The sequence below is a fragment of the Dendronephthya gigantea genome, unplaced genomic scaffold (genome assembly GCF_004324835.1).
Source record: "Dendronephthya gigantea isolate DGI-Jeju-01 unplaced genomic scaffold, DenGig_1.0 000042F, whole genome shotgun sequence".
Classification (NCBI taxonomy): domain Eukaryota; kingdom Metazoa; phylum Cnidaria; class Anthozoa; order Malacalcyonacea; family Nephtheidae; genus Dendronephthya; species Dendronephthya gigantea.
Genome location: NW_021163052.1, coordinates 18283 through 44788, shown reverse-complemented (window position 1 = coordinate 44788; position 26506 = coordinate 18283). Strand labels below are relative to the sequence as shown.

The 26506-nt window shown below is 39.3% G+C and overlaps 4 protein-coding genes across 7 annotated transcripts; 1 reads left to right on the top strand and 3 right to left on the bottom strand.

Annotated features, from left to right (window-relative positions):
- The first annotated feature begins 1987 nt into the window (after positions 1-1987).
- On the top strand, positions 1988-19354 carry LOC114526823 (TNFAIP3-interacting protein 2-like). 4 transcript variants are annotated; one of them, XM_028548347.1, is made up of 14 exons: positions 1988-2057; positions 6373-6429; positions 13541-13730; positions 14154-14377; positions 15057-15182; positions 15408-15542; positions 15962-16024; positions 16191-16634; positions 16754-16870; positions 17259-17453; positions 17533-17622; positions 17813-17881; positions 18125-18205; positions 18438-19354. In XM_028548347.1, the coding sequence occupies exons 3-14, from the start codon at positions 13601-13603 to the stop codon at positions 18609-18611; spliced, it is 1848 nt and encodes a 615-aa protein (XP_028404148.1). In that variant the 5' UTR covers positions 1988-2057; positions 6373-6429; positions 13541-13600; the 3' UTR covers positions 18612-19354. The 4 variants fall into 4 exon arrangements, with proteins under 4 accessions (XP_028404148.1, XP_028404149.1, XP_028404146.1 ...); XM_028548348.1 differs by lacking the exon at positions 1988-2057 and adding an exon at positions 3793-3809; XM_028548345.1 differs by lacking the exons at positions 1988-2057; positions 6373-6429 and adding an exon at positions 8164-8344.
- Positions 19355-20472: 1118 nt separating this feature from the next.
- On the bottom strand, positions 20473-22351 carry LOC114526825. The gene has a single exon (XM_028548351.1). It carries the CDS (start codon positions 22264-22266, stop codon positions 20473-20475), a length of 1794 nt encoding a protein of 597 aa, XP_028404152.1. The 5' UTR covers positions 22267-22351.
- Positions 22352-22543: 192 nt separating this feature from the next.
- LOC114526824 lies at positions 22544-23074 on the bottom strand. The gene has a single exon (XM_028548350.1). The coding sequence runs from the start codon at positions 23072-23074 to the stop codon at positions 22544-22546; it is 531 nt and encodes a 176-aa protein (XP_028404151.1).
- A 139-nt stretch (positions 23075-23213) lies between these two features.
- LOC114527003 lies at positions 23214-24845 on the bottom strand. Its single transcript, XM_028548565.1, has one exon. The coding sequence runs from the start codon at positions 24843-24845 to the stop codon at positions 23214-23216; it is 1632 nt and encodes a 543-aa protein (XP_028404366.1).
- Between the last annotated feature and the right edge of the window lie 1661 nt (positions 24846-26506).

Here is a 26506-nt window from a genome sequence, read left to right as displayed (position 1 = left end):
ACATTACTTTTATAAGTTTTTCCGTGGGCGCGACCTCGTATTAAATACGCAAGCAAGCAAAGCCGTTGATTTATTACGCTTATGTAAGCATAAATACTGAAAGCACGTGTTTTGGCGCCATATGTATATCCTGTTTGACACGGTAATGCCAGGCAGAAAGCATGGATGTTGTCTCTTTATTCTTTAATACCATGACTAGATGATCATATAGGACATTTGGTTAGCGAGTACAAAACCAACTTACATCTTCTTCCTTCGTATATACTACAATTGCATGTTGGTCACAGACAGTAAACAGCAGAATGTTTGTAATGAAAGGTTTCTATATAAACCAGACCGGCTCATCTCTGAACCGGAAACAGCTATAATACACCAATGATAAAGCACAGATCAGTAGTTATCTGTATTCGCCATCAACCATTTCTCGGCTTGTAGCTGAAGAGTTACCCTAGAAAGCTCGCTAGCAAGCAGGTCAAAAATTGGCGATATACTGTCTATACTATAGCTGCTAGGGCTATGTTGCCCGGTAGGGTAGCCCTATATACGACTACGGGTATTTTGCTAACTCGGCAGGGTAACCCGTAACCTTACTTATGGGTAGTTGCGGATTTGGAAACGGACGAAGCTATTATACATCATTCACAGCGTTCTCGTCTAAATTCAAAGGTAAAGCTTCTGAGAAAAATTCGAAACATGCGCAATTCAGGCGAATTTTAAATAATCAGATCACGACGTTCTAAGAACAGAGGCGATAGGCGGATGCTATGAAATGTCAGGAAACGACCTATTTGTGTATGAAAACATCATCAAAACTCCTCGCGTTAAATCGTAAACGATCATTCAACCTATTAACAAGATCCTGCGTATTCACGCACAAACCGGGAAACTCTTTTGTGGTGTACAAGTGGTCAGCGTTAATATTCCTCATCAGTATACTGTAGTCCTCGCATGCAAACATCACAAGGAACGTTACGTTGCTGGTGTACTAAATAACAAAACTTTCTTAATTTGAAAACATTGGGCAAATCACTGACTGAATTGAGTTGATCGAAGGATCACTTAGGTATATAGTTGTCGACGTTTATCGCCCAACGGTCGGCATATGTCATAGCTGTGTCAGAGTATAAGTCATTCATGCATGAGGTATTATTGGGAATCACAAATTGGAAAAAAGTTCAAAAGCACCTCGCTCGCAACGAATTGTAGTAATACCAGGAACAGACGGCCATACATCGAGTCATTCTTTAATTATGTTTGGGGTTTTCCCGACATTCCACTTCATTTCTTGCAGTTTTCTGTCAAACGCCTTCGGGGAAAACCGATATATCAAACACGGATCTGCACGAGGGCTGAAAGGTTTTAACATATTTTATAATTGTTCCTGGTTTCACTGAGATTGGCCAGCGCATAAACCAGAAATGATAGCATTGTGTGAAGCCAATTTAGTTAAATTTACCGCGTACATGGCTTTGGCCATACCATATGGCTCATGTATAAGTTGTTAAAAGTGTTGTTTGTATTTGCACTTTCATAAGCAATCTCGAAAGTGGGTTGACAAGTGATGTTGGTTCTTCCTTTATAACATCAACCCTTGTAAACAGATGGGAAAAAATCTGATGAAAAACTCGCTAACTTGAACGTTTTTTTGCTTGAAACATGGGAACTCTCGGATGGGTTATAGTTTAGCTATCAAGTCATTATTTTCTCATTGGAAAGGCAAATTCCAGGTATATTTGGCACCAGGAATTAGTTGAAACTTCTTTCAGTAGAAATGAATAATTACTTCATGCAAGTATTGATTTAGAATTTACTTGACGAGGAAGAATGAGGAAGTATTGGTTACGCTTAATTTACAATTTTAGAAGACGCGGGGAGAAGAGACTTAACATCATATAGGTCAGTAGACACAGACAAAGAGTGATATATTCAAATAAAGGTATTCGTATTATATTGGTATTCGATTACGGAAGCCATTTGATATTACTGCATGTATAGAAGAAATCATACGTTGGTTCACTGCAATTGCCGTTGAGCATATGTCAAGACTGATGTTCGAAGTAAGTCGATCGTATGCTGAAATTTTACATTTAGTAGTAGAAGACTAGAAGTGGAATTCGAATCTTCTGTGAGTTTAGCTAGCTATAGTTTTGATTTAATTTCCGGGAACAATACGAGGTATATATGGTATCAGTCTACGGTAGTTAGCCACGTAGCTAACTTCAGTGCCTGCATTTATCACTTTTAGCATCGTTGCAGTGATAAGATAGGGTGATATTACAGCAATAGTATATGTAACCATGTTGAATGGTTTAACTTATCCACCGATGAATTTATATATATTGAACTGACGGGTGAACGCATTCATCAATGTGCGATCACGTAGTTGTATACTAAGGAATTACCAGGATGGTTCCACTGATATGAACCATCTTCAGAGATCTGGCTGTGATCTATCAGATGATGCAGTGTCTGAGACTACTCCTATTGGTTGGTATCCGCAAAATGCTACATTAAAGAGTGTTAGGTTTTATGGTTGGCTGCTCTATAATTTTAGATTCACGGGCGTATATTTGCTATTTATTTGAGGATACTATATAGCGAAACTGATATGCGAAGCCAATGTTATTTCCTGCCGTGATCGAGTTCAAGACTCGTGACTGCGTTTTTTCAGATTTGTCTTAGCAAAATATATTTTTAACGTCGATGGTTTCGACGATGGTTTTAATGCCGCGCTCTCGACATCTACAAGAAGTTAAAAGCCTTCAGCTTTAAATTCGCTTAGAGGAGGTTACATGAATGCACGTTAGATGAGCTCAGTAGGTATATACAAATGGTATAAATCGAATGTGATAAATCCGTATCTCATGACGAACAAATCCGTATCTCATCACGGTATTCAAACTCTCAAACAGATGCCAGAATATAGCAGATCAAGCTTCCAACGGCTACGCTATTTTCCTGTACGTCTATTTACCCGGCCTCGTGCTGCTGCAAGGCGCCAAAACTCCAAGACTTAACGAATTATTCAAATTCTCAGGCAGGCGTCCCGTCATCCATCGCGCTAATAATTAACTTCCTCCCTATCCGGCTGGCCAGGTTTTAATAACAAGTCCGCGAGAGTACTCTCGGAGCATGGGTCCTTGCCGTGTGAGGCGGGGAAAGAGGGGGGAGAGCGATGTTGCACCTGTAATCAAGATTACACAGAGGTGGTGGTGAATCTACTCGAAAGTTGGGGTCGTCTGTCTTCTTTAAGTTTCCAGGCTGGCAGGCCTTTGCATATAGCAATTGAAACTGAATTCACGTGAGGAAATAACCTTTGTAGATATAACGAAAGTGATGGTGCCTCGTTCAACCGTGGAGTATTTCAATTCCGGAAAAGGTGCATATATGATTCATATTTCGGATTTAGCCCACTAGCTGATATGGCCGAAGTGTCTTTACGCGCCCACTTTTTCCCGCCCCCAATATTTGCAGATCAAATTTAAACCTTTGGATGAAAGACGCCAACGGACGGACACGTCACAAAGAAGATTTTTTAAGTGACAATGAATTACAATGAGTTGCTTCAGCTCTTTATACTCTGATGCAACCAAGGAAAATTTGATGAATAAAGTCCATATAGTCAGTGCAGCGATCTTTTCTTAGAAAATATCTAATTGCAAGAGAGAAATTTTGCTTCAAATTTCATACGATATGTTATATATATATGTGAAGTAAATGGTTTTACCAAGAGGTGTTGTCAATTGTTTACGAAAGTGGATTATTCTGGTTATTTGAGGGCTATGTGTGTCTGGCTTCTGTCTCAACAGGTTCGTGATCCGTTAAGGCCGTTTTCCACTTCAACCGTATCGTATAGCGAAACGTAGCGTATCTCATTGTTTTAAGGTCGTTAATTCTCGTCGAATACTTGGGAAACAAAGAAATACGCTACGTTACGTTACGATACGGTTGAAGTGGAAAACAGGCCTTAATCTCGTGGCTAACATCGATTTTGATTAAACATAAGTTTTAAAAGATCATTTTCCGCCTACCTTACTGCGAACGACCTTTGAATTTGACGATCAGATTTTCGAAGAAAAGAGTGATATATATCCACGTGATAAAGTATACATATAATATAAACTTGTCACACAAATTTGTTCAGACTTCAGAGGCTTGTTCTTAGCAAGACAGCTAGGACAAGAAAATGATTAGCGCTCTTTTGTGAAGAACATGGTGAAACAGTTTGTTTTAAATTTGTCTGGTTTCTTTTATTATCACTATCCGTTACTTCTATCTACAACTCTTATACCACGAAGCTTTCGGTAAGTTCAGTATAAAGATGTTAAAAAGGTCAGTTGGGTTGCCTTTCATTATTGGCAGAACGCGTGTTACAGAATACCACAATCTAAATCGGTGTTGAATAACCTTAGTCCTTATCCATATATATACGTGCACTTCATCTTGGCGATAAAAGCTTTGCCTTCAGAATTCAGCGCGATTTTTCAAGGCGTTATTGATATGCGTGCGTGGCAGGTGATATACGGCAGTTACCTAGCACCTTAAACATGCAGGATAAACGTGAAGTCCGCGTGTTTGCGAATACAATGAACAAAGCTATGGCTGTTTTCCAAACAGGAAAACCCGTGTGCTTTTTGCTGCAGAAGCACAATCACAGCACAACTAGTATAATCCGGTGATAAATTATATGCATGGTATCACGTTTTGAATAAGGGTGCAGCACATCCCGAAACGTCCTTGTGAAATCGTCTTCCGTGATGTAAAATAACGGTATTGTAAACTTCAGTTGGTTGATAAAATTGCTTCTTCATTTATATAACAACCAACATACAGGCATAAATTAATCCATCGATAGGTGAAATGAACTTTAGTTTTTATAGACAATAGAGTAACAATAACAAAGTTTATAATTACAGCTATGTTTATATTTTTTATTATGCGCATTATATACATGAAAGGCGCGATCGATAGAGGCATAGAGCGATACTGTGTTGTAATTGCTGTTTTTAGATTCCTTATTTGTTTCAGTTCCTGCTCGGAAGTTTCACGATAAATGTAGGCTTCGTAACTACAATTGACATATGAATCAGTGATCATCAATGCGTTTTATTGAACCACTCCTGTAGCTACATTGTTCCTTCATCGCAGATCGTAAAGATCGAAATATTCCTTGTTTGTTTACTAGCTAACAGCTAGCTTGTATACTTGAAGTCTTCACTTTGCTGTGCCGCTGTCTGTCCGACGCGTAATTTTGTGAATGAGGGAGAGTCCCTTTTTTCAAAACACAAGAACTTACTGAATTATACACACTATAGGAAGTTATAATAAACCATTCTCTTTCGCAGCCGAAAAACTTCCTCCGATAAACATTTTAGTATATTTCCTTCTAGAGTAGTCTGAGACTCTGAGTATAGTAACTATACTTACTATAGTTTCTTTCCAAGCAGCCGTGCGTTTCAACATGTTGTAAAGGCCGGTGGCGACACTCACGTTTTCATAAATGTACGTCATTCTACATACGTCAGATTGACAATAAACGGATCACGTAGTAAATAAGTTTAAAGCAACCACAGTTTAAAGCAAGAAGTCTAATACAACAACAAGTGGACACGCGAGGATTTTGTACTTCGAATGTTGTTTATAAAGCGTATTCGTGGTAATGTACAATCATAACCATGCATATCCAACTGAACGTTCTTAAAGTGTATGGCGGTTTATTTCAAGAGACAGAAAAGAAGTATAAAGTAAGCCAGGACCGGCATTGATATAATTTGAAAATGTTTGTGTGAACATCGCAACCGGACTTAATTGTATATATATATGATTCTTGGTAAAAAATTTCGCATTGAAGCCGCTCTTTTAGACTTTTACGCACTTCATTTACAGCGAGCGCCGAGCGACGTGAATAACGTCACTTAAAACAAGAGTTATAGTGAGAATTAGCTTTACTGTTTTTTAATGTTTAACATGTATTGGCCGGCGAAATGGTGAAAGTGAGCGAAATTATCTAGCTCCGTTTACACTACGCTCAATTTATTGGCACGGGTGACACTGGTACGCAATTCAACCTATGCTCAGGCAGGGGTTACAAAGAGAACACCAAACACGCGTCCAAATATCAACATGGTACCGCTCACATGATGTACAGTGAAAGTTTAGTCAAGGGCAACCTAAAAATAAAGGATTACCGATTACATGATAAGTTTTTATAAATATTGCATTGAAGGAAATAAAACCCTCTTTAAAATTAGAATTTAAATTTAGTATAGTGAGACCTATATATATATTATGGTGTAAAAAAATCAGGATATGTAAACAAGAGCAAAGGTCTTTAATATAGATCTAATATCGGTTCTAATTCTTCTCCAACAGAAACTTATACCAGCCATGGATGATCCAGCAGAGATCTTTTTTACCACGACAATTTTGGTAAGTTATGATATATTATTATTTATATAATATGGAAAGTAGATTAATCAAGTACGGGAGAACTTAAAATTCGGCCAAAATAGGGCATGCTGGCACTTGAATTGGGTTAAGTCAATTTTCGCCTAATGAAGGCATATGCATGGTGATCAGTGATTCTGGTGAATGCAGAAATTTCGTACCCAAGGACTAATGGCTAAATGATGCAATCTTCTTATGCATCAACGTATATACACGATATTTTTGCGGATGTACAATGGATGCATAAATTTAGCTCGTTTTGTTTACTGATTCATGAGATGTCTGGTCAAGATCAGAGTAGAGCTAAAAATGGTGCTATAGTATAGCCTGCGAGACGGCAAGTTTTATCCTCATCTGGGAAAAATCAAAGCAGATCAAACTTGGAGGATTAAGCAAAATAATTTGGAAAGTAATTTAAGTAAGAGCACGTGATTGCAGTGTCAAGTAGCATTATAGACTCAATATTTTTGTGCATTATTATATATTCGATAAAATCTGCCACATTTCCTTCTCAGTTTCAACTTGAAAGATAAGTATTATATTTGGTCTGATCGCATTGAGCTATTTGGTCGACAACGTTGCTATCAACATCATCTTCGAAGTTCGATCATGCAGAAATTCAATCATATGACAGGCGTTTAAGCGTTACTAAACAATATAGACCAAACAATGCTAGTTGAATTGCACTTTGATCACAATTCCTGTATGGGTGATCGGGTGATCTAACCCATGCTGAATTGTGAATGGTCAATTGTCAACCAGTCACATGAAATATGACATAACAGGGGTTATCTTAGTTTACCTAAAAATAAAAAAAGGCTTATAGGAACTTAAATGCTGAATTCATGTTTGCTGAAACATGATATTAAAAATATGTAAATAACCTTGGTCAATCAACTGTAGTAACTTAAATTGAACCCCCTTAAATCGTCACAAATTTATTTTCCTGTTTCTATATCTACGTTTTTATAACGTCACATCCTGAAATTTGATTGGTTTTTGTGATACGCAGACTTTGATTGGTTTAAATCGCATGCACTTTGAGTTTAGCGGACATGCACATAATATAAGACGAGGGCGCTTAGATATAAGACAGCCAGGGGCACGTGGCTAGGAATGTCTTCAATTTCTCAGAAATGGAAAATGAAAATGGTTGGGTCACGTGAGGATGAAGCCTGTATCTACTTTCGATTTAAATTAATCGGATGACAGCGGCTGCCGGAAATGTCTTTATCAAGAAAAAGAAAGACCTGTCAAAGCAATGGCATTCCTAAGTTCATTCTTTGATTATGAGGTTTGTAAAGAGATTAAACGAACTGTCCGAGGGATGATAAGATTTTTATGCGGTTTTTATGCGGTATGACTCAACTATAAAAGATTTATTAGTCTTGGCAACAATCAGATAAAATCAGGGCGATAAAATCGAAAGTCACAGTTTCGTTCTCGTCGCCCTCGCGTGTGTCCCACGAGTCTACTCGGTCTATGATTTATGATTATGATAAGGTTGGCAAATTTTTTACTCAAATTTAGTACAACGCTTGCTGGAGCCTGAACATCTCGCAAATTACAAATAAAATAATAAAAAATTACATCGTTTTAATTGCAAACCCCACAATTTCATAACAATCCCCCGAAGCTTCTCGTGTAACACGCGCGATAGCCACGAGAACTTGACATTTCTGGGCTGCGTATGTTTATTTTAAAAACACATAGAAACTGGACTGTTTCGACTTTCGGGTCGTGTAGACTCATGTCTTTCCCAGAAGTTCTTGAACCACGGATTTTTCGTGGATTTTACTCAAAAATGATCTTTTCAGCTTCTTCCCGTTGTGTATGAACTTACACACGGGAGGCAAGCTGAATTCACAACGATTTGTAGCAGCGAAGTCGTTTACAGGTTAGTGCATTTGTGCTAAGACGTTTATCAAATGTTTGTCCAAATTATTGCGATTTCGTAGCGTTTGAAGTGCGGAAATTACGCGCATTCGAAAGCGCGTTCGCTGTACTTTAAAACGGTAGGTTGTAATGCGAATTTGCAAAGAATTTGGGCTACTTTTGAGACAGATTCTTAGTAACGCCACTGGCATGGGAAAATCCCTCTGTAAGAAGCGACGCCATGGATATTAATGGGCGTATTGAATTTCCGTAAAGAATGTTTATGCAAGCCGGTGTCACTTTCAACTGGTACTTACGGGTCTTTTATATTCTATTCGGACGGAATTCATACATATTGTTCGCCTTTGGGGCTTAACTATATAAGCCTAGTTTTCCCTTTTATGTGACAAGTAAATATGTAAAAGACTAAAATCTAAATTGCAGTCGCTATAATTTGAATATTTAAATTTTTCACCTGTGGTGTGATTATAATCATGTGTATAAAGAGGTATTTATTTTGTATAAAGTTTCCTGTTTCAAATGCCTATTTCTGGCGATGTCTCGCAAGGTTCATCCGTTGATGGTTCTTGAAAGTATTTGATGTCATTTTAACCAAGTTAGGTGGTGCGACCAGAAATGGCCAGTTCTATTTAGGATTATGAAACCTTTTAAACTACATATTTAATTTCCTCTATCCACTTATATAACAACACGTTTCCTGCGATTAGAATAGACAATATGCTGTTCTTCTATTACAACTAAATACTGTGTTCAAGAACATAAAGATTTCAGGGAAAAGAAGTTCAATTTCAAGAAATGGTATTGTAACATGTTGTTTTAAATGTTTTATTATTTCTCGGAAACTCTGTGTTCAATTATATCTAACATCTGGAAAAGGTGTTAAATGAAACCGCAGACTGAAAGCCTTTTGTTTCAATATAAGTTCTTGAATTTGCATACTTCTTGGATTTTGATTGGCCGATTTCGGCTACAATTCTACAAATGGCCAGTTCCGCAGTTATGTAATACTGTGGTGGTATAGTGATATTAAGTTAGCTACTTGTGAAACTTGCTCTGATGAATATTGTTGATGCAATATAATTGAAATTTTGTTTAGTAATACCGACTTCTAACATAGACTGTTCAAACTATAAACTATTCTTGATATTTCAAAGCTGCATTCAAATATTAAGTTGAACTTCCGTGGCTTTTAAGCGATTTCTAGTTAGTACTATTACTATATTACTATATTACTATATTGTCACACGTGATTGTTCTATGAGTTGGTTGCCTAGTTTTAATGAATAACTTCTGCTAGTAGCCAATCATACGATTTGTTTACAAATAAGGACTACAATTTGAAATTTCTAATTGGCAGTTGTAAACTGCGTATTGGTATAGTTGTATATTGACAAACTGATGAAGCAACTCTTGAACAGAGGTATATGAAATATGTTTTTAAATTACATTGATTTATCTTTGTGTGAGTAATTCTTGAAGTGTGGGAAGGAAGATATCAAACCAAATTTTTGTATATTACCTTATTACAATATTGTGATCAAATGATATTTCCATTCATGTGAAATAGTTGGTATGTTAATGTTAAATTGTGTTTTTTCTATATTCAAATTGGTCATTATTGACTGCAGCAATACCCTGATTGTATTGCATCAACCGTCTTCATACCTGTCCATGATAATTTCAGCCAAATGAAAACAAGACTTATGGATTTAAGTAGTCTTTTATATTGAACTGTTATTGGTAGTGCTTAAAGCTATAACGAATGTGCACTTTAAAATGTTTTTAGCATAATATAACCATGGGAATCTTAGATTCCTATTGGTAGGCAAGATTGGCTCCAGTGGTCATGAATAATATAAACCACAGTTTGTTTAGTCAGTCATGCAATCAGGGTGCTGAGTACTTTTACATAGAACTGATCACTGATGACTAAAATAGGAAAGCGAGAAACGTCTATTATACTGTTTATGAGTACCTGAGTAGGCACTTGGAATCTATTGTGACAGTTAGGCTACGAATTGTCTGGAAAAATATCCGGCTGAATCTTGGAATTCGATAGAAAATATTCACTAGAATGGAATGCTCAACTGCTTCAAAGAAACTGCTAGCAAAATGCGGATAAAATAGCTGTGTTATGACGAGAAAGATTGTTTTCACCGTTCAAGATGTGTCATATTTTATAAAGATAAGGGATATCATACTACGACACAGCTGTATATTCCAGCCAAGTCGATTTTTTTCATGGAGAAGAGACAAAAATAGCAAGGGCTGGAGTTTTCCTTATTTACCTTACAAGGATTGCGGTCCAACTAAATTCATTTCATTGGAATGCCATCAGTAAGGCATTCAATTAACGACGATTTGTCATAATGACTAATGTATCTATAATAAGAACTGAATAGATTGAACTGTCTTTATTAACAAACATAACGGTTTCTTAGTAACTTAGGTTTTAGCTCTTTAACCAGTTTAATGTCAAAGTAAGTAGAAATAATTTTCGAATTAGTAAAATCTTTATTTTTTAGCCGCATTGCCAGCGTTTCGAACATGTTTTTGTTTAAATTTAAAATTTTTATCACATTATTTCATTAAATGCGGAATGCTGTTTCCGCTCAGCATTTTTGTAATTATATATTTGATAATATTGGTAGTTTAGGTCGAATAATATGCATTTAGGATGAATTAGAGACCGATATTGGCGTATATAGAATTTTTTGAGTTCCGTTTAAGCTAAATTGTTTTAAAACATGCCACATTTCATTGGTTGAAAATGTTCCTCTTTTCATTATATTCTCGCGCCATTTCTTCTCGTGTCCGAAAGGGACATTCCCGTGCAGGCAGTTCCGTTTTAAATTGAACATTTCCTCGTTTTAAACGTGCATGTGTTCATATAGAAAAGCTGTACTTTCGTAGCGTATAGTTTAATTTAATTGGGCTCAAAATTTCTTGCGAAATGACTCAGTAACTTTTGTAATATCGTTTTGGTTGCTCGAATTTTCACTCTTCAATATTCATAACACTTTAATAAAGCGCCGGGAATATCGTCTTTGTGTATTTCACGGCCGATTGGCAAGGCTTACTCGTCTATATTCAAAATGAATTTAAGCAGTATTTCTTGCAAAATTTCTGGAAATTTTTCAGCATCCGTGGGAAAAAGCTTGTTCACACGCTAGTACAATGTCAGTGACATTTTACACCATTTTGTTGTCATGGAAATCATTTTTACACCGTCACAGCATTAATATCTTTAAGAGCGTGTATTTTGCAGTGTAATTCGGGTTTACAACTTCGTCTTTTTTGACAAAAAATTGACAAATTTCTGACAACGCAAGAATCGCTGAACTATAATGCGTCAGACTTCACAAGTCGTAAATGACTTCGTATAATCTTTCTTCGTTTTGTCAAATTTATATTTAATCCATGTAGCTAACATTGTTTGTTCAAACAACCTGCAATTTTTTGAGTGCTTTCCGTCAAGAACAGGAATGAAAATGGGGAAATACCGGCAGAGGAGAAAAATTACAGAGATAGCTACTTTCTCTTTAAACGAATAAGATTTGCTGTTCGAAAGCGGATACTTTATATAAAAACCCGTTTTCTGCACTAGGCGAATTTATTCGAGCGACGCGCGAAGCGATGTGACTGGCCCGATTTATACTAGAGACGAATCATCCGTCTGGACGAACGTGGGTAAGCGAAAGATAGTTCGTCTTCTAGTTCGCCTGTGTATAAACACGGGCAAACACAGACGGATCATCCGTCAAGACAAATTATCTGCGTAGTTCGTCTATTTAGATGAACTTGCACGCGTAGTTCGTCTGGACGGGTCTGGACCGATCATCCGTCTGTGAGTATAAATACGGGCATGTGAACGAACTACGGAATAACCGATACTTCGTTTCTCGCATTCAGCGGATTTCGCCAAAAAATCCAATATAACATAGTTCGTCTAGATACCGTTCGTCTTGTGTTTATACTTAAGTAGGATGATTGATATTTGCTCTACAGTAGCTCTCATCAACAATATGCTAATTTTAAAAAAGATTGCATCATTTAGAAAGATTGCGTCATAGCATACCTGCCGGGAAATTCCATCGTAATAGCTACATACGTAATTACAATAAATAATTTTTCAGTCATGCATGTTACGCAATTTAAAAATAGATTGATGACATTAGTGTTTTTACCTATTTCCTACCTATTTCCGTGAGGGAATGAAGAAACATGCACCTATATATATGTGTGTGCATCTATTTTGACCCGTAGTTTGTACTAACCAAGTAAGTCCTATGTTCAGTATCATATTTCAGTATTTACTTAAATAATGGTTATCGTGATTTTTTCCTCGTTGAACGCGCGTGTTCGCTGAACGTGGTTACACTATAGCCCTGTTCGTTTAGCATGATGAAGTACTTAAGAAATATTTAGATCTATAGTATACATGTGTGCAAGTATATCTTTTATAAATATACGTACATGCAGTAGAGTTCGTTCACGACAAAGGCATGCAAAGCCAAAGAAAATTCATGTATTACTAATATAGTTAGGTTCAAAACTACGGAATGTATTTAAGTTTTATTACAAAGTTTATGATGCATTTGCAGAATATCTTACAAAGGCTACCTTAGAGTTATGCAAAGTCATCATATTTTATTTTTACCCTTCATGAATTCGTAGCATCGATATTAAGTATTGAAATCCAATGTTTAAAATTGCATCTGTTGATGCCAGCCAAGAGATCCTGCAGAACTTCAACTGTATGTATAGATACAACAAGAGTTGTAATAGCTGTGGCGAACGTTGAACTTGATATTTTAAACAATTGGTGGATGAGAAAACAGATGCCGTCATGCAGCAAGACACACGCGGGCTTGCCCGATATTGCGATGAAGTAATCCTTTAAGATGCGATGATTATAACTCTCGATACATGACGTAATGTAATCCAGCGATCGAAACGAAAGCTTTGCTGAGCTAGTTTCTATAATCTATATACACAACTATTGCGCACATTGAGGCGAAAAACTGCGTTTAATATATTTGCATCCGTTGCATGCCATGCTTTTCGCCTCAAAACAGCTGTGTTGCGCCATCAAGTTTCAATTTCTGGCAAAAACATTCCCCGAAATTGCTTATATACCCGCACATTTTATTTTAGAGATCATATCATATATCTTATTTTTCTTCTTCTGGTCTAGAGTAATGCACTGTTTACGTAAAGATCCTGCCTAATTACATATATACTCAAGAGTTTTACTATGGACATTGATCACGATCGTGCTACGTTTGTTGAAAATGATTACAGTCGCAAATTATCCGAGAAATACGATCGCCTATCCCAGGAGAAAACTGAATTAGAGGGGTTGAAACAAAAGGCCTGCGAACTTCGTAAGTGTTTGTGTATGGAATGAAAGGACGTAGTGTCGATGTATATATATATACTCCTCTATAACTGCAGATGAAATTCACAAGAACTGTATACTGGATAGCTCTATATAAGCTGTTCTTCTTCCAGGTCCAGTAAGGATCATCTCTTATTGATGAAGTGTTACTATACATGCAGAAGCTAAGAAACATAAACTACTGTAACTGTAATTTGTACTGGATATAGCTCTATCTCAAACTAACTTTATTTATACTGGATAACTCTATCAGTTCTAAACTGTTCTTCCTAGAGGTCCAGTAAAGATAATCTCTTATTGATCCAGGGTCACTACAGGAGGAGACCTAAACTAAACTATAATTTTATTTATACTGTCAGTTCTAAATTGTTCATCCTATATAGAGTTCCCATACGTTCTGTATTTTAAGGCGAGCGTTTGAAGGCCAAATGTGAGGAAACTCATGGTGTTGAAAAGGAAATCTTACAATTGGCGCATCAAGACAATTCTTTTTCCGTGGAATCTAGCGGATTAGGACATGTCGAAGTCCCGACAGGAAATACAGAAGCTCTTATCGAGAACCAGTTATCGTGGGATTTTGAAGGGCTTCGAATAAAAGAGGAAAACATAAGCTCGGAATACGAGCAAGTTGTGGTAAGAAACTTTAATCTTTCTTGCTAGAAATTTGCGTATTTTGCGCAGTTCATACGCTTTTGTTATTCGTCAATGATCCTATATACTATACATCAGAAAAACATTTCGTTTTTATATCCAACGTAAATTGTCTCTGCGCCTAGCGTTTTCGATGTGAACATAACATACGAACGCTATGCTGGAACTCTTAATTGTTGACATTCTTCGAGTCATTGTGCATGGGGGCGTTTGGTCCGCCGAATAGCTAAAATACCACCGAATAGCTTATTAGACATTTCTTCAATAAATTCCTTCTGTTCAGTTTCAGTTTTCACATAGCCAGATAGCTACAAGTGTATCCAACCAACTTTTTAGTTGTTTAAAGCCTCTTCTAGAAACGTATATATCTTTGCTACAGCTAGATATGTTTGAAAGAATATTCCAAATTTCCGGTTGCACTTGTATCCGACAAATAACTTACAAATATTATTACAAGTTCTAACTTATAGTCCCACACTCAGTTAAACCGCTTCGTGAATTTTTGTGCCGTATATATTGTGTATTAGTGGGTAGCTATCGACGTCAAGTGATTCAATCTGTGTGTCTTCAACTTTATCATTCTCGTATTTTTTCATGCTGGTCAGGTCGCTGTCCACATATCTTGGTATCTCTACTTACAAGTGGCTTTGGTATTTCATAGGTTAAACTTATCGAGAAATACGACGAACAGTTGCACCGCAAACAGGCCGAACTAGAATATATTCAGAAACAAATGAAAGAAAAAGACGAGAAACGTCCAGAAGATGTTCCCCGTGGTTATAGTCCGGTAAGATGAAGTATTAACGCTTTTTATCGTGTAGGTAAAGATTTGAACTGAATTTAAAGGAATATGAACCAATCAAATGCCAGAAGTCTACCTGATTAACCAATGACGATCGAAAAAGACTAGCGAGAGGAGAGAACATGAACCAATTAAATGCCAGAAGTCTGTCAGATAAACCAATCACAATGCTTATGTCATATCTCTCATGATTGATCCAATTATATTTAGGATCGGCTACAGACAACGTCGATGGAACAATTTCAACTGGTCAGAGCCGGTGGTGATGATGTCTCGTTGAGTCCTTCAGCGAAATTACGTGAAGCTCAGCGAGTGATTGATCTGAGGGACAAACGTATCGAAGAAGTATGGAAACGTACACACGCCATCGTGTGATGCTTTCAAATTTTATTAGCGTGTTTCTGCAAAGAGTATAGCAATCAAATAAGGCCCCTGGACTATTTTGAGATTTCGATCAGACAGATTTCGATCTGTTTTTTAATTAAGTAATAAAGGGCAATTACTAGTAGGGCAATTTAGCATGAGGACGTGAACGTCAAAGACGACGTGAAAATGGCGAATAACTAGCGTGATGCGCCCAAATATGGACATGCCACGCCATTTACTCGCCATTTTCACGTCGTCTTTGACGTTCGCGTCCTCATGCTAAATCTCATCATAATGACATTTATTGGGGCACGGATGGGCAAGTATTCAAAGGACTTGAAAATTTCCAAAATTGTAGCTACCTCACTATAAATAATATATGGATATTAATCTTTTAGTTGCTGGAAACCTTGAATTCCTTGCAAGATCAAATTAACTCACTTATGAAACAAAAGGAGGAGGTAGGTACGGCTAGAAAAAGCTGATGTAACATGAAATTTGATTGGCTCGACGAAAACTTAGATTGTGCTTAGCCAATGAAAACAGCTAAATACTACCGGCTGATGGTCGCTATATTACTGTAGAAAGAGGATAATGTGGAGCTCAAAATATTTGGTTTTCTTTCAGCTCTTAATGGTAAATCATCAATGGGACGATCAGTACCGACAGCTTAAGGCTGACAAAGATCGTTTGGATTCGCAACTCCGCCAGAGAGCTGGAAAAATGCGGGAAATCGACGAGACACAACGACAAGCGCCCGACGATGCCACGATCGCCGAGATGACGAAAGTAATCGAGCAGCTGACGCGGAAGAAGGCGGAGCTTGAGCAAATAACAGCGAGACTTGCTGATGAACTGGACAAGGCGAAGAATGCTGATCCAAGGTCCCGGCAGCCCGATGAAGACAGTGCAAGGATAATTCAAGAGGTAACCATGGAAAACGACAAGCTCGTTAAAAAAGTCAACGAGCTTGTGGAAGAGCAGAAGAAACGTGATAAAATATGGGCAGCAGCCAAGAAAATGATCAGCGAAGAGAAAGCTGCCAAAGAAGCTGCCTTGCAGATGAGAACGGTACTGTGATTCTTTGATGCTTTAACTGTGTCTACAGGAAATAGTAAATCTCTATAGAAATCAACGGGAGAAAACCTTTTTTAGTGAAATTTTCTTGAACATATTATTCGCATTAATAGGCGGCGGAGGAACACATCAAACATCTTCAAGGTCTCTTTGAAATCGAGAAACAAAGTCAAGCAGAACTTCGACAAGAAATTGAAAGATTAACTTCCGCTGGGGCCTCCTCGCAGCAAGTAAGCTATTTTTCATCTACTTGCGTCGATTACATCAGTAACTATAGTTCACTCGTTCACATCTACCAAAAGAAGAAAATCGCAGCAAAAATTGCCAGTGGAAACGGACCTTAACTATGTTTATTCTCACACTACTATGTTTATATTATACACTTAGTGTAAGGGAAATAGTTAGTTTTGTTTTCCCAAGAGTCTGAATGTCTCCCGAGACAAAGTCGAGGGAAACATTGAGACTCGAGGGAAAACAAAACTCACTATTTCCTGAGATAGTGTACATTAAGTGTTTTGTTATATAGGAACAAAAACATTTACGAATGAACCAATCACATTTAAAATACACAGAACCTATATAACAATGCGTACTTATTGCTTTTACGAACATTTACAGCCTGTGGCTAGTTCCTCTTTGGTATCGATGAACGGGAATGCGGAGCAGATTGAGATGTTAAAACAGCAAGTCGCCGTTTATGCTGATGATTTTGCAAACGAGCGTTCTGATCGCGAGCGTATTCAGGCTGACAGAGAGGCACAAAAAGAGCGACTGAAGGAATTTGAAAGAGAAATAAAGTTACTGAAGGAACAGGTTTGTTGCGTCGCTCATCTTGATGAGAAACTAGCGTGTTGAAACTAGTTTTGTTGACATTTATTTCGTTCAAACACAGATTCAGATTTATCGCGATGATTTTGACAACGAAAGACGCGACAAGGAGAGACTCCAGAGACAGCTGAGGGAGAGGAGACCGGATGTCCAGGTGAGAGGTCTGGGCCGTCTGTATAGAAAGATATAGAAAGTGTTAACTATAGTTCAGAAGAGAACAGCCTGTCTATCATCGATAATTTGTCGACGAATATTGCTTTAAGCGAGCCCTCTGGCAGACTCTGTACTCTGTGTTGGTATTGTGATAGTTTCGCTTATTATATTGTACTTATTGTCGTCTCCAGGTCCCTGCTGAAGAACCGTGGTACAGAGTACCGCCTGCTGACTACATCACTATGCATCCTCGTCGACAGGTAGGTGACAGGGTGTGTCTTTTTGATTCTCTTCTACATTAGCCAGTGACCTCTATGCAAACTGGAACGATAGCACGACCTCCATTTTTGAGCCGACAGAAACAATGCTCAGTTGTCGTATTTGGGAGGAAAAGTGGACCATCGAAAAATCATCTTGGCCATTGTCGTATATACTTGATAGGTCTTTAATTACAAAATGAAAACTGGATTTATTTCCATTTATCTCATATCTTTCAATTCTAGCCTGCATACCCGCAAGATAATAGAGCGTATCGTTACTCGCCCAGAGAAATCCAGGAGATAGCTTATCAACAACAACAGCAGGTTAGTGTCATTGAAGTCATTGGTGTAATGTACTCGACTGTTTGCTAAGCGAGTGAGAAAAAAAACGCGGCGAAAGAAAGTGCGCGAAAAATTCTTCCTGAAGTAATTGTACGAGGCTGGATACGAGGGGTTAATTGCACTCGTATTTCTTCCGTTCTCGAGCGAAATTAAACATATTACTGCATTATGCATCGCGTCGTATTCACGCCAAATGTTCTGCTGTGTTTTTTAGCCACTACACGCCCGCGTTCAGGCTGGAAACGGCCATCCTGGCGGGCTGTGCCACGGCTGCGAGGTCGACTGTGACGGTCCAGCGGCAACCCTCAAATGCCCTCGCTGCGAACGAGTCTTCGCATCGCACGAGAGGCGGCCATTTGAAGAGCACATTGATAAGTGCACAACCTGAGTTCACGTGAGTGAATTTGCACTTTTTGCTGGATAGAACTGGTATAACTGTTGTGATCCTCCTGTATGGATCACGCTAAACTTCACTTCATTAATGCCGCGTCTGTTTCGCTGTATCAGCAGCGGTTGTGGGTATTCTATAATTCGTTTACTCGATTGGCGTTCAGTATAAATACATTTAATCAGCAAATTATCTTCTGACTGTTGTATACAATCGACATTCGTATCAAAAGCAAATAACGTTTTCCTGTGCATGAATTGAGACCCAGAAAACTCTTTGTACATGATTAGAAAACATATACTAAATGATAGCTACATCTATGGTTGCAAAGTTGGAGGTTAAAATTAAAAATTATTTCGGGAGAGGTTAAGCATTTTTTGGCGCAAAAAAATAAAAAAAAATAACACTAGAACTAAGCGAAAGATAGCGCAATGAAAGTGATCATTTTTACACGAAAAGACATGGACATTCATCGTGTCCTGATTTTGCTTTTTCTTGCGAAGAAGAGAAAAATTCAAAGGCAGAATAGATCAGGACAGTTTCTAAACAAGGTTTCTAAAAGATCGCTAAAATCAGAAATTAATATAACAAATTTATTGAACATATTCAAACGGAGAAAATGCAAACGGGACACGAGATCCCATGCGAGGCATTCCTCCGATTACATATTTACATATACAAAAACAAATAACACACAGAAGAAACGTAAGTTATATAGCTACACGCATCGAAGAATAAGCAAATGCCTTGTTGGGGATTATCGCCTCCAAGTAAAAGTATCCACAACAATCACAAAAGAATGAATAAAAATGATTATATTTGTCTCGATGTCACAGATTGTAATTTCACAGATGTTTCACAAATCACTATATTTTTCTAGCTTGCTCCGCATGGTCGTGACGTCATCTGACGTCACCTGATAAAGCCCCTGGGAGCTAATTCCGGACACACTCCCCCATGTATATACACGGAGTGATATACATGTCACACCTGTCTGTCATGCAAGTTCAACATTCATTAACGTCAAATATCAAAGTTTCTAATGTTTTTTTCTCTTATTGTTTCTTTATTCTTCTTTGTCTTCTTCCGCCGTTTGTCGAATACGCAATTCCGCCGCAGCTGCCGCGTCTCTTTTTGGTCGTGGTTGAAACGCAGGCGCACTTGCGTTAAGTCGAGGTGGTTGTTGCCAATCACAGGACAGTTCGAGAGGGCATAGGTGTTGAAGGGCACGTTCCAGGTTTCCTGTCCCAACCTTTAATTTTGCTGCTCTCGTTATTCCATCTCTTCCCTTTATCAATTCAGTGACGATACCAAGTTTCCACATATTCCGGTTTTTCGATTCACCCTTTATAATAACCACTTCACCAACGGTTGGGTATGGGGTTTGTTCTCCTCCAGCACGACGATGCTGCTCGCGTAGGCTTCTTATATACTCTCTCGTCCAGCGATTCCACAAGGCTTCTTTGCATCTCTTAATATGCTTAGCTCGTTTCCGTAAATCTGCTTCGTCCATGTGGTGCGCCTTTAATTCAGGTACGTGGTTAGGGTTAATCGTCAGCATCGTGTTAGGGGTTAGTAGTGGGAGTTCAACATCGTCCTCCACATAGCTCAGAGGCCTATTGTTAAGACAGACCTCCACATCAATCACAACTTCCTCAAGCTCATTCCATCTTAATGTCCGATTTCCGATACTCTTGTAAAAGGCACTCTTAAACAGGCCGACTAAGCGTTCAAATTGACCTCCCCCACCAAGGGGCACGGCTCAAGTTAAACTGCCACTTGATGGAAAGGTCAGCCAGGTAATCATTGAGACGTTCATCTTTCTGTACACATCGGAGCCATTTCTTGGTCGCCTTAAAGGTCAAAGCATTGTCCGAGTAATAAGCTTTGGCCTGCCTCGACGTGCGATAAACCGTTTCAGGCTCAGTATGAACTCAGGTGCTTCCATTGACTTCAATAAATCTAGATACACGGCCCGTGTCAGGCTGCAACCAAACAGCGCTAGATATGCCTTGTTTTCAGTTCCAGGTTTTGATTGATAGTAAATCGGGCCAGCGAAGTCTACGCCAATTACTTGGAATGGCGCAGACCCTTGTGTCCGTGTGCTTGGAAGGTTTCCTGGGGGTGGCGCCTGATATGCTTGTGCTCTAAATCTCTTACAACCCCAGCAGGCACTCCTCACTTTCTTGACCAAACGGCGCAATCTGGGAATCCAATAGTCGTCGCGTACCTTTGCCATTGTCAGGGACACACCCCCATGTAAAGTCAATAGGTGTGCTTGTCGTACAATTCCGTTCGTAAAGGGATGACTGTCTGGCAGGTAGATTGGAAACTCTCCTTCAATTCGCCCTCTACATTCAAGGATATTTTCGTTGTTTAGCTGCAGATTCAGTTGTAGCTGCTCTTCCTTGAAACTGGCTCTTCCTTGACATTCTAGTTGTGCTCGTTTAATCCACCAAAGTCTCTGTTGTTCAATCTCACTTGCGACTAGTGGGCCGTCTTGCCGAACCCCTGCTTTCGTCCTGCAGTTCCGGATAAATCGCCGAATCCATGCACAAATTCGCAGAATCTTGTGAACTTCGTAAGCATCAAGTAGTCGGTCGAAGTCATCACGGACGTGAGTTGTCATTGCGAAGATGCTTCGAGTCACCTTTAACTCAGCGTTAGATTCCTCGTTGGGCTCTAAGATCTTGTCCGATGGCCAACTAGTTTCTTCGCTCAACCAACTCGGGCCATGGTTCCATAGTTGATTATGTTCGACACTTCCGCCACGGCTACCCAGATCCGCGGGGTTCTCACTGGTCGGCACGTAATGCCACTTGACCTCCTGATGCTCCTGTATTTTGCGCACCCTGTTCGCAACGAACTGCCGGTACTCCCCGTGCCCGTGAATCCAGAAGAGTGCCACAGTCGAGTCAAGCCAACAGTGTACTGACACTGGGAATAGATTGATAGCTAACCGGACGTTAGTCACCAGATTGATCGCCATGTGACCGGCCACTAACTCAAGCCGGGGAATGGTTAAATTTCGCTTTGCTAACCGAGACTTTGAGCAGACGAGTCCTTGCGATGTCCCATTCTCCTGTCGGACGACCGCGTAGACAACAGCGCTAACCCCTTTTATGCTAGCATCTCCAAATGCGTGCAATACGATTTCTAAGATTGGTTGATGATGTGGTGCCAGAGTTCGCTCAACTTCAACGTATCTAGGAAGTTTGGAAACCCAGTCGATCCATTGTTTTCTCAGCTCTGCTGGGAGTTCACCGTCCCAGGCTATGTTGCTTTCACACATCTCACGGTAAATAAATTTCCCTTGCAGGGTCGTTGGCGAGGCCAGACCGAGGGGGTCATAGATCTTTGCTAGTTGAGAAAGAGCGCCTCGTTTTGTGGTGATAGTTTCATCTTTGTGCAGCCCAACCTTCAGGGTGTCTTTATCCTTGTCCCAAGGTAGTCCTAAAAGCTTTGTGCCCGGTCGGCTCGTCCCTAACTGCTGCTTAGCATAGGTCAATTCATCGTCTGCTGCTGAACTACCGCTGGCTTCAAGTTCTCTGGCATTTGAGTGCCATTTATGAAGCGTAAAAGAGGCGTCTTGGAAAACTTCGATGGACGTGTCTTTCTTTTCTTGCACAATGTCAATTGATGCACCGCCAACCATTAGGTCGTCCACGTACAGCCCTTCGCGAATCTCTTTAACGATTTCAGGGTACTGGCGTTCCCACAGTTCTAAATGTTGGTCGAGGACTCCCCGAGAAGAAAAGGCGATGAAGTTAGCCCAAACAAGGCTCTTGTGAAACGGTATACTTGGGTTTCGGTACAGCCAGGTGGTGTCCAATGGAACCTCAATGAATCTCTCTCTTCCTCCTTTATTCTAATCTGCAAAAACGCTTTCTGGAGGTCCCCTGTCAACAGGATCGGGTGGAAACGTGATCTTATCAGGATGTTCCATAGCATGTTTTGAAGTGATGGTCCTGATTCAAGCAGTCGTTTAAGGAGGGATGCTTCACATCTTCTCGTGCAGATGCATCATAGACCACCCGCAACTTTGTACTTTCTGCCTCTTTCTTGGACACTCCTTTATGTGGGATGTAGTATTCTTTGCCTTTGGGTACTGTGGGTGCTCTTTCAATCACTCCGCTTTCGAGCTGTTCTTGAAGGATGCTGTGGTACTCGTCATAATTCCCCTCTCGCTCAAGCCGTTTGACAAGTTGCCGTAACCTTCTCTGACTGCCTACTTCATTTGTTGGTAGTTCCGGATGGTTGGCCTTCCAAGGCAACGCTGTTTCATACCAACCAGCCTCGTTTCGTTGTAGTTGCTCCTTGAATTCCTGATATACAGTTCCTTGGTCATTCTCTGGCTTGTCAGCAAGTCCTAGCACATCCAAAGAGCACAGCTGCTCATAGTCTGTACTGACTGATCGGGTTAGCAGAAGGGGACTGGTCACATCTTCCCTACCAGGCGACATTAGCACCCAACCCAAGCGAGTACGTTCAGCAATGGGTTGCCCAGGTTTCCCAACTCGCGGTGCAGTTGTTGTCTTGATGCTGGCATACTCATTAACTCCGAGAACTACATGTATTGGAAGGTGTGGTTTGTCATCAGGATCATCTATTCTTACTCCCTTCAAATGGCTGTACTTGCTTAACAACTCTTTCATACCGAGGATTATCAATTTCCATCAGTTGTGGCTTATGGACCTTGGATAGTTCGACTTCCATTGTGAATTGACAATCAGCTCCTTTGATAGTTGCAGGGTAGATTTCAACTCTGGTTGTTGTTGATCCCAGCATCATTTCAATCCGTTTTGTTTGGATCTCCCTCGGTTTCTTGTTCAAAGCATCTATAAGTTTGGCTGAGGCATAGCAACTCCCTGAGCCGGTGTCAAGTAGAGCTCTTGTTTTTATACCATCAACTTCAATGACCACCACTGGATAAATAACTTGGTTGTCTTCTGCTCTATGGGCTGACATGAACCCCTCAGGTTTCTTTGGATTTTCACAGATTGAGGTGTGATGTCGTCTACCACAGTCGTGACAGGTCACAGTACTTTTGCATTCCGCTGCTCGGTGGGAGGCTCCAGTACAGTTGAAACACAGTTTTTTACTTGCTAGTATTTTTCTGCGCTCCTCTGATGTTTTAACTGTTGGGCAGCTTGTTGATTTATGATCAGTAGCATTGCAATATACACACACACGTTGTGCCCCAGTCCCTTGGCGAGTGTGGTAAGTCCGACCCATTCTGTCTCGTCTTCGATCCTTGTCTTCGGAGTTGGAGTTCTCAGTGATCGGGTTTCTTCTTGCCCACAGTCGAAGGGCCTCTGTAAGTTGTACAAAATCCCAATTTTCCCAGTCTTGGTCTGTGCGAACGAGATCTCCTCTGATAGCTGGTAATTTATCTAAAGTCATTGCCACTGCTCCATCTACTTGAGAAAGTTTATTCATGGTCTGGAGTGATTGCACATTGTATGTTAGTTTCTCACAGAACTCATGAATCTTCCTTGCATTGGCTGTGTGAACTGGGGGAAGCTCTAATATTTCCTTCACATAAGCTTTAACAATCTCCCGTTCCTTCCCGTACTTCTCTTTAAGGATGGCTACCGCTCTATCATAACCCTCTGCTGAGTATGGCAGCGCTTCTACAGTTTTTCTCACTTTGTCTTCTAACAGTTCCCTCAAGTATGAGAATTTAGTAATCGCTGGCAAACTGGATTTGTCAATTGACTCCGTAAATTGACCCCAGAATCTGTTCCAATCAGTAAATGACCCGTTAAATTTAGTGATGACTAATTTAGGTAGTTTCGCTTGAACATTTGTTGCTTCGCTATGAGATTGGGGAGAACTGTCTTGATTTCTCTCAGGTTTTGACTTGAACATAGCTTTGGTCTCTTGCAACTTGACCTCGAATTGGATCTGCTCTTCTCTCTCGTGTGTTTTACGCTCTGTCTTTCGATTATTTAGCCAATCTTTCAAGGTTTCTACGCTTTGATCACCCTTTGCAATATGCGTATCAATATTCTCATTCCACGCATCTAATTCTTCGTCCCCAGTTTTCCCTGATATTTTGTACGCTTCGATTTCAATACGCAATTGATCTATTTCATTTATCACAGTTCTCAGTGTATTTTTATGCCTTTCTATCGCTTCCACATGCCCCTTTTCCACAATAGACGCTGTTCTATTCGCTGTTAAGTTTAATTGAGCGAGTTTTGTCTTTAATTTCTCTTCAGCGACCTCCATAGTCGACAAATTTCGCCCCGAAGGCGAATGTTTATGCTCGAGTTCGAATTAGACGAACGATAAATAGTCCCAAAATTCGCTGTTTAAGTGTACTCACCAAGCTCTAAAATCCCGTCGGAGGTGCCAAGTGTTGGGGATTATCGCCTCCAAGTAAAAGTATCCACAACAATCACAAAAGAATGAATAAAAATGATTATATTTGTCTCGATGTCACAGATTGTAATTTCACAGATGTTTCACAAATCACTATATTTTTCTAGCTTGCTCCGCATGGTCGTGACGTCATCTGACGTCACCTGATAAAGCCCCTGGGAGCTAATTCCGGACAGCCTCGAAAAAGAAACTGCTTCGAAAAAGTTGCTATAATACGAACTGAAAAACTGTAAAATAATCAAAAGAATTTAAGAGGGAAATTTTAAGAAAGGAAGTGGAAGGAGATCTGTTGTCCGCATTTACTAAGTTACAAATGCTTGTGAAACTATTTCGTATTGCGAGCGAATACGAATACACTTATAGTATTTTACATGATATACAAGATATACGTTGGTAAATGTAATGGTAACGTCCTATGTTTCATGTCGGTTCGTATGTCTGAAGTGTTCAGTTGCCAGTGTATGTAGATTTGTACAGGGAAGGATGGTGCAAGTCCAGCCACTGGGAAGTAAAATAAAATACCAAAAATAGCGAATCTAATTTCATGTTTGACAATGAGAATTCTGAGATATATGAGTTTCATCCGAGTTTCTCGAGTATGTGGGAATTTGGAGTGTAGGGGGTGGCTCCTGACGAGCGGCTTTGTAAAGAGTTGTACTATTGTCCTTGGCGATAGCTAATTTGATGTAGAACCCGGGCCCAGTCTACACCAGGGCTCTCACATCCTATTGTTTAGAAATCCTTAGACTAAGGACAAAAATTCCTCAGATTGAGTAAAATTTCCTTAAATCTCCGGGTTCCCAGATATGAAGCCTGAGACCTAGTGTAGTTTACTAAAAAGGCGGGAAAATTGTTTTGGCTTTATATTAGTTAAAACTCAAACAATTCCTTAAAAACCCTCAAACAATTCCTTAAAAAGGTGAAATAAGATCAAAATTTCCTTAGTTTAAGGAAATTTCCTTAAAAGTGAGAACGCTGGTCTACACTGTTTTTTGTGATCACAGTTGAAATATTTTACACGCAAGAAATATTTGAAATCATTTGGTCGTATTTGAATTGAGAAAAATTTAAAAATTATTTCACCCTAATATCTGGTACAACGCTTTTAAATTCTAGAATTTACGTGCATGGTACAATATCCTAACTGTAATCACAAAAATTATTTTGTAAACCCGGCCTTACTCAATCTCGATATAGTGAGGCTCAAGGCAGTAGTAGACGGGGAGAAAGTGATTAGTAATTTAGTATAAGCTATAGTTCGCGTTTGTTTGTATTTGGGTTCTAATGATCTCTATAAGTAAGTGGTAATGGAGTCTTGCTGTAGTCTCAAAAAGCACAAACTGTTTATTATTGTACATTGGCTAAATTGCAAATTCAAATAGAAATGTAGTTGTATAAAACGCAAACTTATAAAACGCAAACTTCATTCATGCAAAAAATGTTTGGCGAATTTGCTATCTTTTTTTAAGCGAAACTTGAGCGGTTGGCAAATGATGGGGTTTATCCGC

Bases quoted from the DNA above. Each gene is read 5' to 3' on its own strand.
- LOC114526823 (XM_028548347.1), top strand. From the start codon at position 13,601: ATGGACATTGATCACGATCGTGCTACGTTTGTTGAAAATGATTACAGT. The intron at 15,183-15,407 runs GTAAGATGAAGT...AATTATATTTAG, and splicing joins TTCCCCGTGGTTATAGTCCG to GATCGGCTACAGACAACGTC. The intron at 16,635-16,753 runs GTACTGTGATTC...TCGCATTAATAG, and splicing joins CTGCCTTGCAGATGAGAACG to GCGGCGGAGGAACACATCAA.
- LOC114526825 (XM_028548351.1), bottom strand. From the start codon at position 22,266: ATGGTTGGCGGTGCATCAATTGACATTGTGCAAGAAAAGAAAGACACG.
- LOC114526824 (XM_028548350.1), bottom strand. From the start codon at position 23,074: ATGTCGCCTGGTAGGGAAGATGTGACCAGTCCCCTTCTGCTAACCCGA.
- LOC114527003 (XM_028548565.1), bottom strand. From the start codon at position 24,845: ATGGAGGTCGCTGAAGAGAAATTAAAGACAAAACTCGCTCAATTAAAC.